Source organism: Pseudomyrmex gracilis, unplaced genomic scaffold (genome assembly GCF_002006095.1).
Source record: "Pseudomyrmex gracilis isolate BER0280 unplaced genomic scaffold, ASM200609v1 scaffold_273, whole genome shotgun sequence".
In the NCBI taxonomy this organism is placed as follows: Eukaryota; Metazoa; Arthropoda; class Insecta; order Hymenoptera; family Formicidae; genus Pseudomyrmex; species Pseudomyrmex gracilis.
In genome coordinates, this window is record NW_018020857.1 from 87,249 (window position 1) to 102,276 (window position 15,028).

General features: G+C 44.3%; 1 protein-coding gene across 9 annotated transcripts in view; it reads right to left on the minus strand.

Annotated features, from left to right (window-relative positions):
- Positions 1–15,028, minus strand: part of LOC109859631 (obscurin) — a 50,324-nt gene that overhangs the window by 4,846 nt on the left and 30,450 nt on the right. For 7 of the 9 annotated variants that reach the window (XM_020438046.1, XM_020438042.1, XM_020438048.1 and 4 more), the window contains 18 exons: positions 14,840–14,981; positions 14,297–14,694; positions 13,259–14,163; positions 12,601–13,180; positions 11,004–11,156; positions 10,310–10,414; positions 8,181–8,969; positions 6,789–7,191; positions 6,453–6,636; positions 6,061–6,361; positions 5,292–5,870; positions 4,544–4,968; positions 3,709–4,472; positions 3,325–3,623; positions 2,316–3,235; positions 1,185–1,624; positions 938–1,076; positions 341–810 (listed from right to left, as the gene is read on the minus strand). In XM_020438046.1, the coding sequence (XP_020293635.1) occupies positions 341–810; positions 938–1,076; positions 1,185–1,624; positions 2,316–3,235; positions 3,325–3,623; positions 3,709–4,472; positions 4,544–4,968; positions 5,292–5,870; positions 6,061–6,361; positions 6,453–6,636; positions 6,789–7,191; positions 8,181–8,969; positions 10,310–10,414; positions 11,004–11,156; positions 12,601–13,180; positions 13,259–14,163; positions 14,297–14,694; positions 14,840–14,981 (7,996 nt within the window). The remainder of the gene's footprint in view (positions 1–340; positions 811–937; positions 1,077–1,184; positions 1,625–2,315; positions 3,236–3,324; positions 3,624–3,708; positions 4,473–4,543; positions 4,969–5,291; positions 5,871–6,060; positions 6,362–6,452; positions 6,637–6,788; positions 7,192–8,180; positions 8,970–10,309; positions 10,415–11,003; positions 11,157–12,600; positions 13,181–13,258; positions 14,164–14,296; positions 14,695–14,839; positions 14,982–15,028) is intronic. The other 2 variants (XM_020438044.1, XM_020438045.1) reach the window with 2 other exon arrangements.

Below are 15,028 nucleotides of genomic sequence, written 5' to 3' on the forward strand. Positions count from 1 at the left end.
TTTCTTATATTAGAGACATTGAATAATACCAGATAAGAAGAAAAACACATGTTTTTGATAAATAAATAGTAAAAACAATTCGCTAACGCCAGAGTTTATTATTCAGGTGACAGTAATTGGGGGTGTCTTTTACCCCATTTAAATTTACTTTATATTTATTTAGATCTACTTTATATCTATTTAGATTTAATTTAGATCTAATTAGATTTCTTTTTCCATTTTTTTTTTATCTCGTTAGATTTAAATTAGATCTAATCTATTTTTTTTCTCGGATACATAATCGCGACGACGCAAAAGTTATGAGAAAAAAAAAAAAAAACAAAGCATCGTCGATAATTACCGATAAAGTTTGTAATAATTCTTGAGATTTTCGGAAGGTATTCTGTAAGGTTCCGGCGGCGAGTTGTCGATGTAATTGAACCACGGATGCGCCAAGGCGGCCTTGACGTCAAGTCTTCCCTCCACGTTGTACACCAAAAGGCTGCGAATAAAGTCCTGCGCCTCGTTCGAGATGTTCTTCCATCGTTCGTCAAAGTCCCATCTACCTTCTCTGATCTTTCTCAACGTCTCTCTGTCGTCCGCACCTCTGAACGGCGAGATACCCGACAGCAAGATGTAGGTGATGATACCGACGGACCACATGTCGGCGGAATAACTGACACCCTCGTTGTTGGTCACTTCCGGCGCGACGTATTCCGGCATACCGTACGCCAACGTCATCAGCTTCGTGTGCAAAATTTTTCGGGCGAGTCCAAAGTCGGCGATCTTCAACTCGTCTCCTCCGGCGTGGGAGATCAAAAGATCGCCGAGCTAAACCAAAAAAAACGACAGAATACATCTCAAACCAAATTAGATTAATCAAAGCAAGAGGAGAGAGACAATTTTTGTAATTTTCTTTTTGTATTTGTTTTTTTTTTTTTTTTTTTAGATAACGCACCGTCAGACCAAGATGCGCGTAATGATTGTCGTGCATGTATTCCAATCCCCACAACAGCTGACGTATGTAGCGAGCAATGTCTACTTCGGTGTAATATTCTTGCCTCGTGAGAGCGTCCGCTAATTCGCCACCGGCCGCTCTAAATCATCATTGTCAAGGAAGCTGAGCTGAATAATTTGATTTCAATGTAAACAAAAGAGATCAATATCAATAAACCCGTTAAAAATGTATTAAAAACAAAGGATACAGTTCCACGACGAGCGTGACCGAGTCGTTGGTCTCGAAAGCGTCGTGCAGTCGCAAAAGCTTGCGATGATGCAAATTGTTCATAGCTTCCATCTCGTTGTACATAAACGGTTTGAGTTCGCCGCGTCCGTGCATGATCTTGGAAGCGTAATTTCTTCCGGTGTTCCGTTCGACCGCGTGATAAGTTACACCCTGAGTGCCGCGACCCAGTTCGTCGCCCAAATCGTAGAGATCGTTAAACGGTTTGTCGCGCGGTCTTACGTCCATTTTCTTCTTGTACGTTCTGTATCCGTACTCGTGCTCGTTCTCCTCCACGTGCAGCATTACCGAGCAGGAAATCGAACCGGCCACGTTGCCCGCGCTGATCGAATAAAGACCTTCGTCCTTCGCGATCGCGTCGTTAATGATAAGGGTGGTGATGTCGGGCTCGATGAACTGAATCTGTTCGAATATTTAAGTAAATTATAATGTAACCAATGTGACATAGATAGATAGATATGTTTGGGGCGGGTGGGCTGTGAAATCACTCCCTAGAATGTCACCCCTAAAATCTTCTACGAAGATCTGTGACTCCCGCCCTAGAGTCCCGATTCAAGTTCGCATCTCAGTCGGTATACTGATCTCCCTAGGCATTAATTTCTGCCCTGGGGAGCTGTGCCCGAAACTGGAAGGGACCGGCCAGAATTCGAAGATAAGGATTCGAGAACTCGCGGACCTTTACTCGCAAGACCCGATGCCTGGGGGCTGCGACCTCCAGACCGATTAATTTGGGATTACACCCGCATTAATTATTAGACATCCGAGATTTGGTTTTTGCCGATCAACCGATAAAAGTCGGTTGAAGAGGACCGGCTCGGAAAAAAGATACTTATGTGGCGAGCGGATTCGAACTCGCGATCTTCAGGTTCGCAGCCCCTGCACTCAGGCCGCGAAACCACTGGGCCGGTCTAATGTGACATAGATAGATAGATAGATAACAAGGAGCGGGGGGCTTGTAAGATCCTATTGTCACCTAGATCTATAAGATCCTTTGCGACTCCCGCTAGTTGTTTATCGACCAAGCTGCTAAAACCCTAATGTGACATAAATAAATTCATAACGCGTTTAATTAGAATGTAAAAATGAAACAAACCCTGATTCTGGAAGAAGAAGCAATAGGTTTCCAGTCCTTGTACCACTTGAGTTCCGGATAAGGTACGCCGGTCACGCGAGCAGTCAGCTGACCTGTTCTTCTCACCATTACAATGGTCTCATCGGGTCTTTCGATGAACGTGGGATATTCAGCGCACTTCAGAATGACTCTTTGCCTGGCCTCGCCGTGTTCATTTGTAGCGACCGCCTCGTAAACACCCTCATCTCTCTCGAGCATTCTGTTGATGAAAAGAGTCGCCTGGCCGTTCCTGGTGTAGCTCTGATCGTACCGGCCGCCCGACTCGATCAGCTGATCGTTGAAATAATACGTCATCTTCGGCTTCGGGTAGCCGTAGACGAACCAGAAGAGATTGCAGTTGTGGTTTTTCACGCCGTACTGGGTGTCGTGCTCTTGCCGCAGAAATCTGGGCGCCTGGGCGTAGCCGTCGTGCGGCGGACGTTCGATGTCGAAGTCTTTCGGGAAGTAGGGACTGGTCTCCGGACGGAAATCGATGCCAGGCGGCAGATACGGGAAGAACTTGGGTGGTTCCGGCTCGAGCTTAGCGCGATAGGTCTGCGCGAACGGCGACGGGTCGCTGATACCGTATTTATTTTCTACGCGAATGCGAAATTTGTAGTCGCGGAACGGTTCAAGATTGCGAATGTCGCAGACGCAGCTGCGGATGCCGCTGCGCGCGGTAAACCAATCGCCATCCGGCAGCTCGCACATCTCCACGAGATACGTCACCGGCACTCGCGGCCCGATCGGGATGGACGGTTTCCAGGACAAGGTGAGATGACGGTCCATCATGCGGCTGATGATCGGACGATCCGCAAGCGGCAGAGGAATGCCAGATTTCTGATACTTGTCGTAGTCCGCGTACTGGTCGGCGAGGGGTTTCTTGGCGCGTGGTTCCAAAGCTGCGATTCAAACGAGTCACGAGTTCAAAAGCACAACTTATTTTTAATATAATATTCTTAGAAAGAAAAAATGTATTTTGTTTACTCACATTCGTAAACCATTTCGGCAGTGCACGAGTCTTGACCGTGAGGATTGGATATCTTCAGTTCGTACTTGCCGGCGTCCAGCTCGTCCACGTTGGCTATTGTGAGCCGCAACAGACTACCCTCCTGATCCATCCTGATGCGATCGGAGGGCCAGAGTCTGTCGCCGTTGCGATACCATTCGAAATCAGGTTCCGGGGAACCCGTTACGCACGCGGTGAACTTCGCCGGCATGCCACGGTAAACCTCGCAGTCGCCGATTTTCTTTAAGAACGTCGGCGGCTCGGCCTTCTGCTTCTTCTCGCTGAAATTTCGAATGTTAACATGTGTAAGAAAATATAATTTTTACACTTTCAAGTATATTACTTTCCCAATATAAAAAACCTTACATTTTATCGACCACAGCCAGATTAGCCGCGCACTCCGCCTCACCGCCTTTGTTAACCGCTCGACACCTGTACCGTCCCGAATCGTCGTAAGTGCAGTCCTTCACGTACAAGCAGCAGGCGTCGCCGTCGCGCTTGATCTTGTACTTGTCGTTGTCCTTCAGAATCGGCTTGTCGTTGAAGTACCACGTGATTTCCGGATGCGGAATGCCGGTGACGCGCACCGGGAACTTGGCGTCGAACGTAGGCATCTGCTGCAGGTCGGTGAATCTTTGCATGAAGGTCGGCGGCTGATAGACCTTGCGAACGATGGCGTTCGCGCTGGTGGTATCCTCGCCCAGCGGATTGCTCAGCCGGCAGCCGTAGACGCCCGCGTCTTTAGGCTCGCTCGGGTTGATCTGTAAACCGACCTTTTTGCCGTCGCAGCTCATCATCACGCGTTCCGACGGCGCGACTGGTTCGCCGTCCTTCGTCCAGCTGATGTCGGGAAGTGGATTGCCGACGAACGACACATCCAGCGCCAATGGCTGGCCTTCTTCGACGGACACGTCGCGCATGGGACTGGTGAACGCCGGTTTCTCTTCCGGCGTGTCCGGTCGAACTTTGCCGGCAACGTCAAGCTTGGCCTTGCAGGACGCGGTGCCTTCCGTGTTACCGGCTACCACTTGGTACTCGCCAGCGTCCTCCGGAGTCGCTTTGTCGAGAATCAAAACCTGACTGCCGTCCGGTTGGCTGATGATCTTCACGTGCTTGTTGTCTGGCACAATCTGTGTGTGAAAAAAAGAATTTTAGAATTAGAGCATTATTTTTGTCGAAGAAAGAAATATTATATACTAACTTCTTCGTCGTTTCGCAACCACTTGAGCTCGGGTGCCGGTTTCCCGATGGTCTTCACTTCCATCTTCACCGGAAAGCCCTTGACGACGGTTTGCGGCTGAAGACTCGCAACGAACTCCGGTCTCCTTTCTCTTTCCTCCACTTCCACCTTGGCCGTACCTGTGATCTCACCGAGCGCGTTCGATACGATCAGCGAATAAGTTCCCGCATCCTCCGGACGCACGTAATCCATTCTCAACCCAATCAAACCGTTCGGTTCGTTCATGAAATACATCTCTTTCGTGTGTCTCAACGGTATTCCGTCCTTGAACCACTGCACCTGCGGATTTGGGAATGCTAAGACCTGAGCTTCCAGTTTCAACGGCTGTCCGACCACAGCCTTCGTGTCTTCCAGCGGCTTCGTGAACGACGGCTTTCTTCTTTCGGCTACAATCAAAACAAATTTTTATTTGAAAGATATATCGAGCTTATCAACGTCAACTAAAAATTAAAAAATTAATATATTAAAATAATATATATACAGGGTGTCCCAGAATTGCCGTACAATCTCTCGTAGGCAGGTAGAAGGAGTAAATAATAGAAAAAAATGGTTCAGGACTTTTTGACTCAGTTTTACTCCTTCTACCTGCCTACGAGAGATTGTACGGCAATTCTGGGACACCCTGTATATATATATAATATTAGCTTTATTGAGCGTACAGTAAAAATTTACTTATTAAATATTAGATCGTGAAAGAAAAAATACTTACGGGCGACGGCAACGGCGCACAACGATGAATTCTCGCCGCTGGGATTGCTGACGACGAGCTTGTAGGCGCCGCAATCGGTGGGCTTCACCACGTCGATCGTAAGCTTTGTAGTGCCGTCGGGCAGAGTGCTGATCTTCACGTGATCGTCCGGCGTGATCTTTTCGCCGTCCTTGTACCAGGCGATGCTGGGTATCGGACTACCGTCCACTTTGGCCTTCAGCTCCAGCGGTTCGCCCTCATCGACCTCCGCCGATCTCGGCAACGCCTTGCCGAACGAGGGCGCGGTCGACGTCATGGACAGTTTGCAGGTTGTCTCGACACTGCCGGCGACATTGCTGGCCTTGCACGTTACTTTGCCGACGTCGTCGGCGGAAAACGTTTTGACGGACAACGTGCTGTCCACTATACCGTCCACGTGAGTCGTCACCTGATATCGTTCGTTCTCCTTAACGATCTCGCCGTCCTTCAGCCACGTGACGCTCGGTTTCGGGACACCGGTCGCGCGAATCTTCAGCTCGACGTCCTCGCGATCGCAGCACTGCGTATTCGACAGTCCTTTAAGGAACGTCGGAACTTCGGCTGCGAAAAAAAACATTTAATAAATTTTAATAAATTGTAATTATTATAAGAATAATTAAAATTTATAGTAAAAATATAAATATAATTATTATTAAATTAAAATTTTATTATAAAAATTGATGTTTTTCACCAAATATTTATTAATTTTTGTCGATTATATTCCGATGAAAGTGTTCTCTGATTCGCTTACTGTGCGGCGTGAGTGCAGCTTCGGCACTCGCTTCGCCAAGATAATTCTTCGCCACGACTCTGTAAGTGCCCTTATCTTCCAGACTGAGAGTTTTAATGATAAGTTTGTATTTGCAATTTCTCTTATCCTCCTCCATGTCGTATTTTTCGCCCTTTCGCAGCTCCGTGCCGCTCTTGGACCACGTAATTTCGGGTTTCGGATTTCCCTTGATGATAGCCTGCCATTCGACTCGTTCGTCCACCGACGCGCCGTAATCTCTGAAGCTCTCGATCTCGGGTTTCAATAGAAGACTCAAGAGTGCCTGGAAAAAAAAAAAAATTATTTACAGATCTTGCATTCTCTTACAAGCAATTGTTTTTGTAGTTTTGTGCACGATTGTAAATTGCGCTTACGCTAGATTCGGCCTCGCCGTATTTGTTCCTCAGTTTTAGGGTGTATTCGCCGGTATCTTCTTTGGTGCATTTCGGAACTTTTAGCGTAACTTTACTTTCCGTCAGTTTGTCTGCCGCAGGAGCGTTCTTAACGGTCCATTTGATTCTGGAGTCGTCAGGCGGAATTTCCTGACCCTTGCAGTACCTAAAAATATTTACGCACTTTTTGCACTTACAAATATAAGTTAGTGTGTTTTAAGTAGTTTTTTTTTTTTTTAAATTACCAACATACTTCTTTTCTAGTTTTTCTTTTTAACTAACGAAGAAAATTATACGGAATCTATCTTTTATACGAACCATGTAATATCAGGAACCGGATCGGCCGTGAAGACGGTTGTGAACTCGCCGTTAGCCTCGAGAGCGACGTCGACGTCGCTTAATGGTTCGGTGAATCTTGGTTTTCGTAAATCGTCGACAGTACCGACGGTCAGATAACCCTCCACAGTCTCTTCGCCGAGTTTGTTCGTTAGTATGCACGTGTAAACACCCTCGTCCTCGAGAGTGGCCTTGCTGAGTTCCATCTCGTAAGACTCGCCGGCAGCCGAGATTCTGATCCTCTCGCCCGAACGGAGTGGTTTGCCATCTTTCATCCATGCCGCATCCGGTCTCGGCAGACCGGTGGCCGTAACCTCGAACTTCAGGTTCTGCGTCTCGAAGATCGTTCGATCGTTAAGATTCGTGTTCACGACGTGGGGCGGTGCTGTGAGAGATCAAACGCGAAAAAAAAAAAGAAAAATGAGAACGTCTTTCGTCGAGAACTTCATCGCGTGTGTCAACATGCGTTGTTGTTTGCACGCAAATTCTTCTTCTTACAGGTGCAGTGCTTAAAACGCATCAGCAAACGACTGATCATAGCATGATAAAAAAAAATGTTTATTTGCACAGTTTTTGTCGTAAACATTTAAAATTTGTATAAAAATTATATTGCAATAATATAAAATCTCAATGTTATGTTTGTTTGCTGATACAATTTTAAGTTACTCAGTCATCAGCGGTGCTTCATTGTCTATCATTACTGGACGTTTTTTAGTGTACTTACCTATAGAAGCTCTCATGATTAAGCAGGTGCTCAGCAAATCGCACAGTGAGGATTAAAAAAAATCGACGAGATCATCTTTCACACACATAGAGAAAGGAGAGAGAGAAAGAAAAGAACTCGTAGTCTCTTACCTTGATATATCTTAAGATGACGAATATAAAAAGCAGTTCTTTAGATCAGTGTTGAATAGAACAAAGTTTTCGAACAGAGAAACTAGGCGACGTGTATTACGCAAGAAAACACGAATAATAAACTCTGTCACTTAATTTACTGTTAATTAGTAATAAAATAAATAAATAAATAAATAAATATATATGTATTTAAAATATGTATGTTGTATATGTTAATTATAATATTACGTACATGTAATATTGAAAAAATTGTCAAGAAGAAACAAATCTCTTTAAAAAATTATGAATCTTGTAAATTCTCATGTTTAATCAACTTTCTTCGTGTTTCCATGCACAAACGTGTGTGTATAGAAATTTGTGTTGTTGTGAGATCTACGACATGCGAAAGAAGGATTAGTCTGAGTCTGTCAGTCAGAAATACAAGATGAGATACGCAGTTTACGTTTCGACGAAGGAGAAGTCGCGCAGTGCCGAAGAATTAGCTGCTGAAACACTACCGATGAAGCCTCGCGATCGTACCTGATTCTCTGCCCGACTCTCTATCGAGTATTTCGTCTAGCACACTACGCTGTCGTTTAACGCGAGCCAGAAGATCCTTCATTTCTTCGTCAACTTCCTCGTCATCGTCAAGCTGCGCCTTCTGCGAGCTCTGTCTCGACAACGTTCCGCTCGACAAAGTCGAAGTTTTCACCTCTTCAAGTTTCGCCGTTTCCCTCGATAATTCCACTCCAGCGGAGTCCGATCGATCGAGAGTTTTCTCCGCGATCTGCTTCGCCGGAGTCGCGTCGCTGATAGTCGCCGAGCTCTGGCTCGACACTTTCATCTCCTTCACTTCCAGACTTTCCCGACTCGACAACACCGCGGACAATGGCTCTTCGGAAAATTGTTCCTCAGTAATAGTCTCTGCGATTCTCACTCTGTGCACTCTGATATCCTCCAGAGTCTTTTCTATTTCCGGTGTACCGTTGAAACAAAATTCGTCGACGATGCCGTTCTGATCATCCGGCAGTTGATCGGCCGTCTGCACGTCCTCCGTGCTGACGTCTCGCGATAACGCCTTCAGAGTCGACTCGTCATCGGATACCGAAACGATCGTGACACCACGATTGAGAGCCGTGTTCGATCTTTTCTCTTCGACCTCCGAGAATTCTTCAATCAACACGCCGTTTTGCGGCTTCGACGTCTCGTCTTGCACGGTGTAAGCGTAAGAGGCCACTTCCTCGACGCGGGGACCGAAATTGACCCCTAACTCCCGACACTCGACTTTCGTTGCCGTCATCTTGCTGATTGTGTGACTTTCGTCGGGACCTGCGAACGGTCTGACCTGGTATCTTCGACTAACTAAATCGCGCGTGCTTGCACGTGCGATAACACACGTGACTTTTGTATTTTTAAAAATATACATCTTGTTGATATATATACACAAGGTGTCCCAGAATTGGTGTAACATTTCTCGTGAACAAATAGAAAGAGTAAAACTGAGTCAAAATGTCCTATACCATTTTGCTAGATTCGCAATAGTTATCGAGATTTTAATTAACAAAGATCCGCGAATAAGCGTGCATCGGGCTGTCTTACGCGCGTAGGACAGTCCCGGCGCGCTTCGCACAATTACATTTTAATATGTATATGTTATAGTATATGCTGTTATATTAACTCCTCCCATATGTCGCTATGGGTAACACCGTTATCGCGCGAAGCGCACTGGGCTGTTTTACGCGCGTAAGACAGCCCGATGCATGCTTATTCGCTGATCTTTGTTAATTAAGATCTCGGTAACTGTTGCGAATCTACCAAAATGATATAGGACTTATCGACTCAGTTTTACTCCTTCTACCTGTCTACGAGAGATGTTACACCAATTCTGGGACACCCTGTATATATATATATATGTACAGGGTGTCCCGTAATTGCCGTCTCACCGCTCGTAGGCAGGTAGAAGGGGTTATTCTAAGACGAAAAGTCCTATACCACTTTGGAAGATTCGCAATAATTAACGAGATATTAATTAATAAAAATCCGCTAATCAGCGTGCATCCAGCGTAAGGACAGCCCAGTCTGTCGCGCCGTAGCGACGGAATGGGAGGAGCTAATAGATTAACATGTGCATACATAGACGGCATATAGGCTGCGTTCGGGCAGCGCGCTATCCGCGCTATTGTATTCCGTCGCTACGGCGCGACAGACTGGGCTGTCCTTACGCTGGATGCACGCTAATTAGCGGATCTTTATTAATTAATATTTCGTTAATTATCGCGAATCTTGCAAAGTGGTATAGAACTTTTCGTCTTAGAATAACCTCTTCTATCTACCTACGAGGTTAGACGGCAATTATGAGACACCCTGTATATATATATATAGATGTTAGAATCGCTCAAACTACGCGATTACGATTGTCAAAATTGATTTACACTCGGCTACGTTGAGAGTAGACGATGATGAGAATTTTGAAGAGGAATAAAACACGTTAAGTTCTTTAGAATAATTTTGTATTCCCGTATTGTTTTTGTGTGATTGTTAGTTCTGAAGTGTTTGAGCAACACAAAAGTAAATCCGAATGATAAAAAATTGCAAAAAAAAAAAAACAATTTTTCGGAAACTTTTGCGCTGGCTTGGTTTGAATGAATGGTGTTGTGCGTAAGGATTACCTGTGAGTATGGCTTCGTGTGATGTTGTGGAGGCCATGGAAATCGTGATTGTTTCATTGTCTCCCTGATTTACTTGGACGGTTTGTTTCTTCAGCCTGACCCAACCTGGATTTATCAGACATTGTCTCGCTACAAAACTACCGCCAAACGGGGAAGGGGGTATCCCTAATCGGATACCTTCTCGATATCGTTAAGTTATGTTACTGTGCGTGTACGTGGCGTTGTCAAAATAAAATTATGTAAATTAAATTATGTTCAAAAAAATTGCCACAAATAATTAGAATGTGCGCTTAAAAAAAAAAAAAAAAAACGAATTTCGAAAACGACAGCACGAAGCGATAATAATAACTTCGCAAAAAAAGTAATGTGAAAAAAATTTATATACAATCGCAAAAAATTGCTAAAATTCAAAAATCCAAATTGTGCAAAACCTACCTTGGGTCTAGCATGCAAAAAGTTCAGTTTCTGTGAGATTAAAATATTTTCCAGTGTGTGTAAAATAAAAATAATTTTTCGAAGCGTGCGCGTTGTATGAAAAATCAATCTAATATCGACGTCTTAAAATTTGTCAAAGCGTATAGCTTGTGTGTGCTGCGCGTTGTATAATGATAATAACAATAATGTAGCGAAATTAAAACTTTTTTATATCAATCACGCTCTCTAGTTGGTCGTAAATCAGTGTTTACGTGATTACCTTCCGCTTCCGATTCTTCCGCGCGCTGAGACGTTTTCTGCGGCAGTTCCTCCTCCACCGCTTTCCTCGCTTCCTCTTCGTTCGCCGCCACCTCCTTGACCCTCTCTTTCGCGGGCTCTATCTTTTCATCGACCTTCTTATCTTCCGTTTCAGCTACGGAAGTACAGTCTTTCGAGTCTTTGTCGTGACGTGTTTTAAGACGCGCGACGTGTCAGCACTCGTGACACTTGTTAGAGATTCGAAAGAGTTAAACAAAATCGCGCAAGAATGTCTCGCGAAGTAAAAGAACACAGAAGCAAAGTTGTGTGATGAACGTAAACAAAGTAAGATATTTTTAATAAAAAAAAACAAGATAGAGAGAGAGAAGAAATAAGTTAACACATTTTGTTGCGCGTCAACGTCTTTAACCCGGTAAAAAATTTTCCATGTATAAAATGGACATATTCGGTATATAAATTTGCATAATTAGATATAATAAGTTTAATTTGTGTATAAGTATATATGATTATATGGGTGATTCTCTGTGAACGCGTAAATTTCAACTTTCAGTTTTGATAAAAAATAATTATTATTAACTAACGGATAGCGGTGAATTATGTTTTTTCATACCATTTTAAGTCACCATTCGTAATATGAATACGTGACTATGCAATATAAAAAACTTATCTATGTTTTTTATGTCAATATACCACGGAGATTACAGTCCACGGAAATTACGTTTTTTGAGAATTACCCATATATCAAAAATTTTTTTAAAATATAGTAAAAATATAGTTTTATACAATTTTTTTGTATCTAACATGATACTAATAGAGTTATTTTGTAATTTGATATGGAATATCTCTGAAGCCATTCTCTTAAAAAAAGAAATTCTCCGTGTATAAAATTATATGGACATATTCGGCGTATAAATTTGCATAATTAGATATAAATATTTTAATTTGTGTATAAGTATATATGAAAAATTTTTTACCGTGACGCGTGCTCAAGGACGGGTGCTCTTTCCCTTTCGTTCAAGGAAATCAGAAGAGTCCCCTTTGACACACAGATCTTTCGCACAACGAGAGAGGAATTGTGAGAAAAAAAAGAATTGTCTCGAATAAACCTCGTCGCTAAAGGCCGTACAAAAAAAAAAAAATGTCACATCGGGAGACATAAAGAAAGGGACAAAATTGTATGTGTGTGTGCACACGTCTCTTGTTTTTTCTTTCATTCAGTACTTACTGAACGTTGAAACACGACGACTTTTACCGCTGTGATTTCTCGAAAACTAGAAATTTACGCTGCCTATTGGCACCTGCCTTCCGGCAACTATCACGGTTTCAGCCATCTTTGTTTGAGATCTCAAGTCAAAAATTATTCCGCGTTTAACTCCAGAACTCGACCCGTGACGTCACGAACGAAATAACGCGAGGATAGATAAGTATACATGTAAAATTGCGTGAGAATAATCGCAAAAATAATTTTTCAACATCAAAAAGTATTGATAGAAAAATACATCACAATAAACAAACATCTTTAAGTTGACTTTGCCTTCGGAGAAAGTCGAGTTCCAGAGTCAGATTGAAGAGAGAACAAAGTATCACTAAATACTTACTCAACACGATGACTTTGCTCTTGCTGGTGACGTAGCCGAGCTCATTTTCAGCCCGCACCTCGTACAATCCACCGTCGCTGCCTTTCAGCAACGTCACCGTCAGATCGTAACTCTCCTTGCGCTGACTGTCTCTGGTGATCTTGATCCTGGCGTCCGCCGTCACCTCCTCGCCGTCCTTGTACCACTTGACCTCCGGATCCGGTGTGCCCGACACTTCGAACGTAAGTGTCAGCGTTTCGCCCTCCTTCAATCTCTGATCCGCAAGTTTCTTCAGCAACTTCGGCCGAGTGTTCACCGTCAAGTTGGAGCTGCTCGAGTTCTCGCCGTATTCGTTCTGCACTTTGCAAGTGTAGCAACCCTTCAATTCGGTCTTCACCTCCTTCATGATGAGCTTGTAGTTGTCGCCCTCTTCCACACGCGTGTACTCCGTGCGTTTTTCCGTAATCTCCACGTCGCCCAAGAACCAATGCACGCTCGGCTTCGGGAAACCCTCCACCTCCACCACGAACTCGACGTTCAGCTCACCCTCGTTCGCGCTCATGTCGCACAATTTCGTCTTGAATCTCGGTATGCCGCGTACCTGCAGAGATATTGTAAAAAAAAGAATAACAAAAAGATGAGAAAAACATTAGTGAAAAAAAAATTAAAAACTACTTGCCCTGACTCTCGTGTCGTCTGAGATAGTGCCGTGCTGGTTGACAATCTCGGCCTTGTAAACCGCCGCATCTTCCACTTTCGCTCCAGTGACCGTGAGTATATAATTGTTTCCGTTTTTCGTCATCTTCACGCGATCGCTCGCAGTCAGAAGCTCCCCGTCCTTGTACCAGTTCACCGTCGGATTGCTCTCGGAGTCCACTTCGATCAGAAGATTCAAGGTGTCGCCTTCGTTGATCACTCGCGGCTCGCCCAGTCTCTTCTTGATCTTCGGCGGGCACTTGATGCCGACCTTCCACATATCGGTCGTCTGATTGATTTCGTTGCGCGCGACGATCGAGTACGAGCCCGCGTCTGTCAGCTTCGCGTTCTTGATCGTAAGTTTGTACGTGTCGTTATCCCCCTTGATAATCTTGATGCGATCGCTCTCCTGAATCAACTGGCCGTCTTTGTACCACGTCACTTCCGGTGCCGGAGTGGCCTCTACCTGTACGGTCATCGTGTCCGTCTCGTCGATGAGGATCATCATGTCCGACTGCTTCTTTATGATCTTCGGCGCGGACTTGACGATCAACTCGATCTGCGTGTTGTCCTCGCCGAGCTCATTTTTCGCCGTGATGGTGTACACGCCGCCGTCTTTAGCGGTTACTTGTTTGATCACCAGCGACAGAGACTCTTCATCCTCCCAGAGATACTTGATCCTACCGCCGGCCACGATCTCCTGACCGTCCTTCGTCCATTTGATGTCCGGCTTGGGATAGCCCTTCACCTGGAGCTCCAACATCGCGGAACCACCGACGTTTACTTCGGACTTTTTGGACTCCGTTTGGAGTCTTGGCTTCTCCGGGTCCTTCAGCAATTGATTCACGGCACCTTGCACCGTTAACTCTGCGCTGCAGCTAATGTTACCTAATGGTACAATATATATTTAAAAAAAACTTCTCATATAAATTAATTTATCAACGAAATTAAATATAAAATTTTATAATTTTCTATTTTTTAAATATACATAACATTAACTATGTGTTATTAAATAATTTACCTGTGCTAGTCTGCGCCACACATGTGTAAAGACCGGCGTCCTCAGGTTTAACATGTTGAAACACGAGCGCCAAAGTGTCCTCGTTATCCTTGAAGAGAACCTTAAATCTCTCTTCAGGATCGAACGGTTCTCCATCGCGGGACCAAAGAAACTTTGGCTCGGTCCCAAGCTCGAGAAGACCTTCGGGAAGACCTTGGAAGAGTGGCTTCTCATCTGTCACCGTTACCACTGCCTCGCAAGTGGTCTCGCCGTAACGGTTCATGGCTGAACACGAATACTTGCCGGCATCCTGCTTCTGAACGTCGGCGATCACCATTTCATAAAATCCCTTCTCGGCATTGTCTCGGATAATTTTTACGCGTTCGTGCTTTGCGTCGATCAAGACGCCATTTTTGAAGCTACAAACGAAAAAAAAACAATATTGTTTAAAATTTTTAGAGAAGTAAATTGTACATTAATTTTTCTAAGATTAATTCATACAAAAACGTACAAAAGTCTAATATATATATATATAGTTTTTTTTTTTTATAAAATAAAACTTACAATTTTATTTCCGGATTGGGATCCCCTTTGACTTTGATCATAAAGCGCAGATACGTGTTCTCGAGCAGCTCGGTGTCCTTCAAACGCACCAAGAATATAGGAGAGTTCGCTTCGGCTCTCGCCTTCTTCTCTTCCGGGCTCACTGCGACACGTGTGTGCGTTCGTATTTTTTATTATAAAAATTATTTC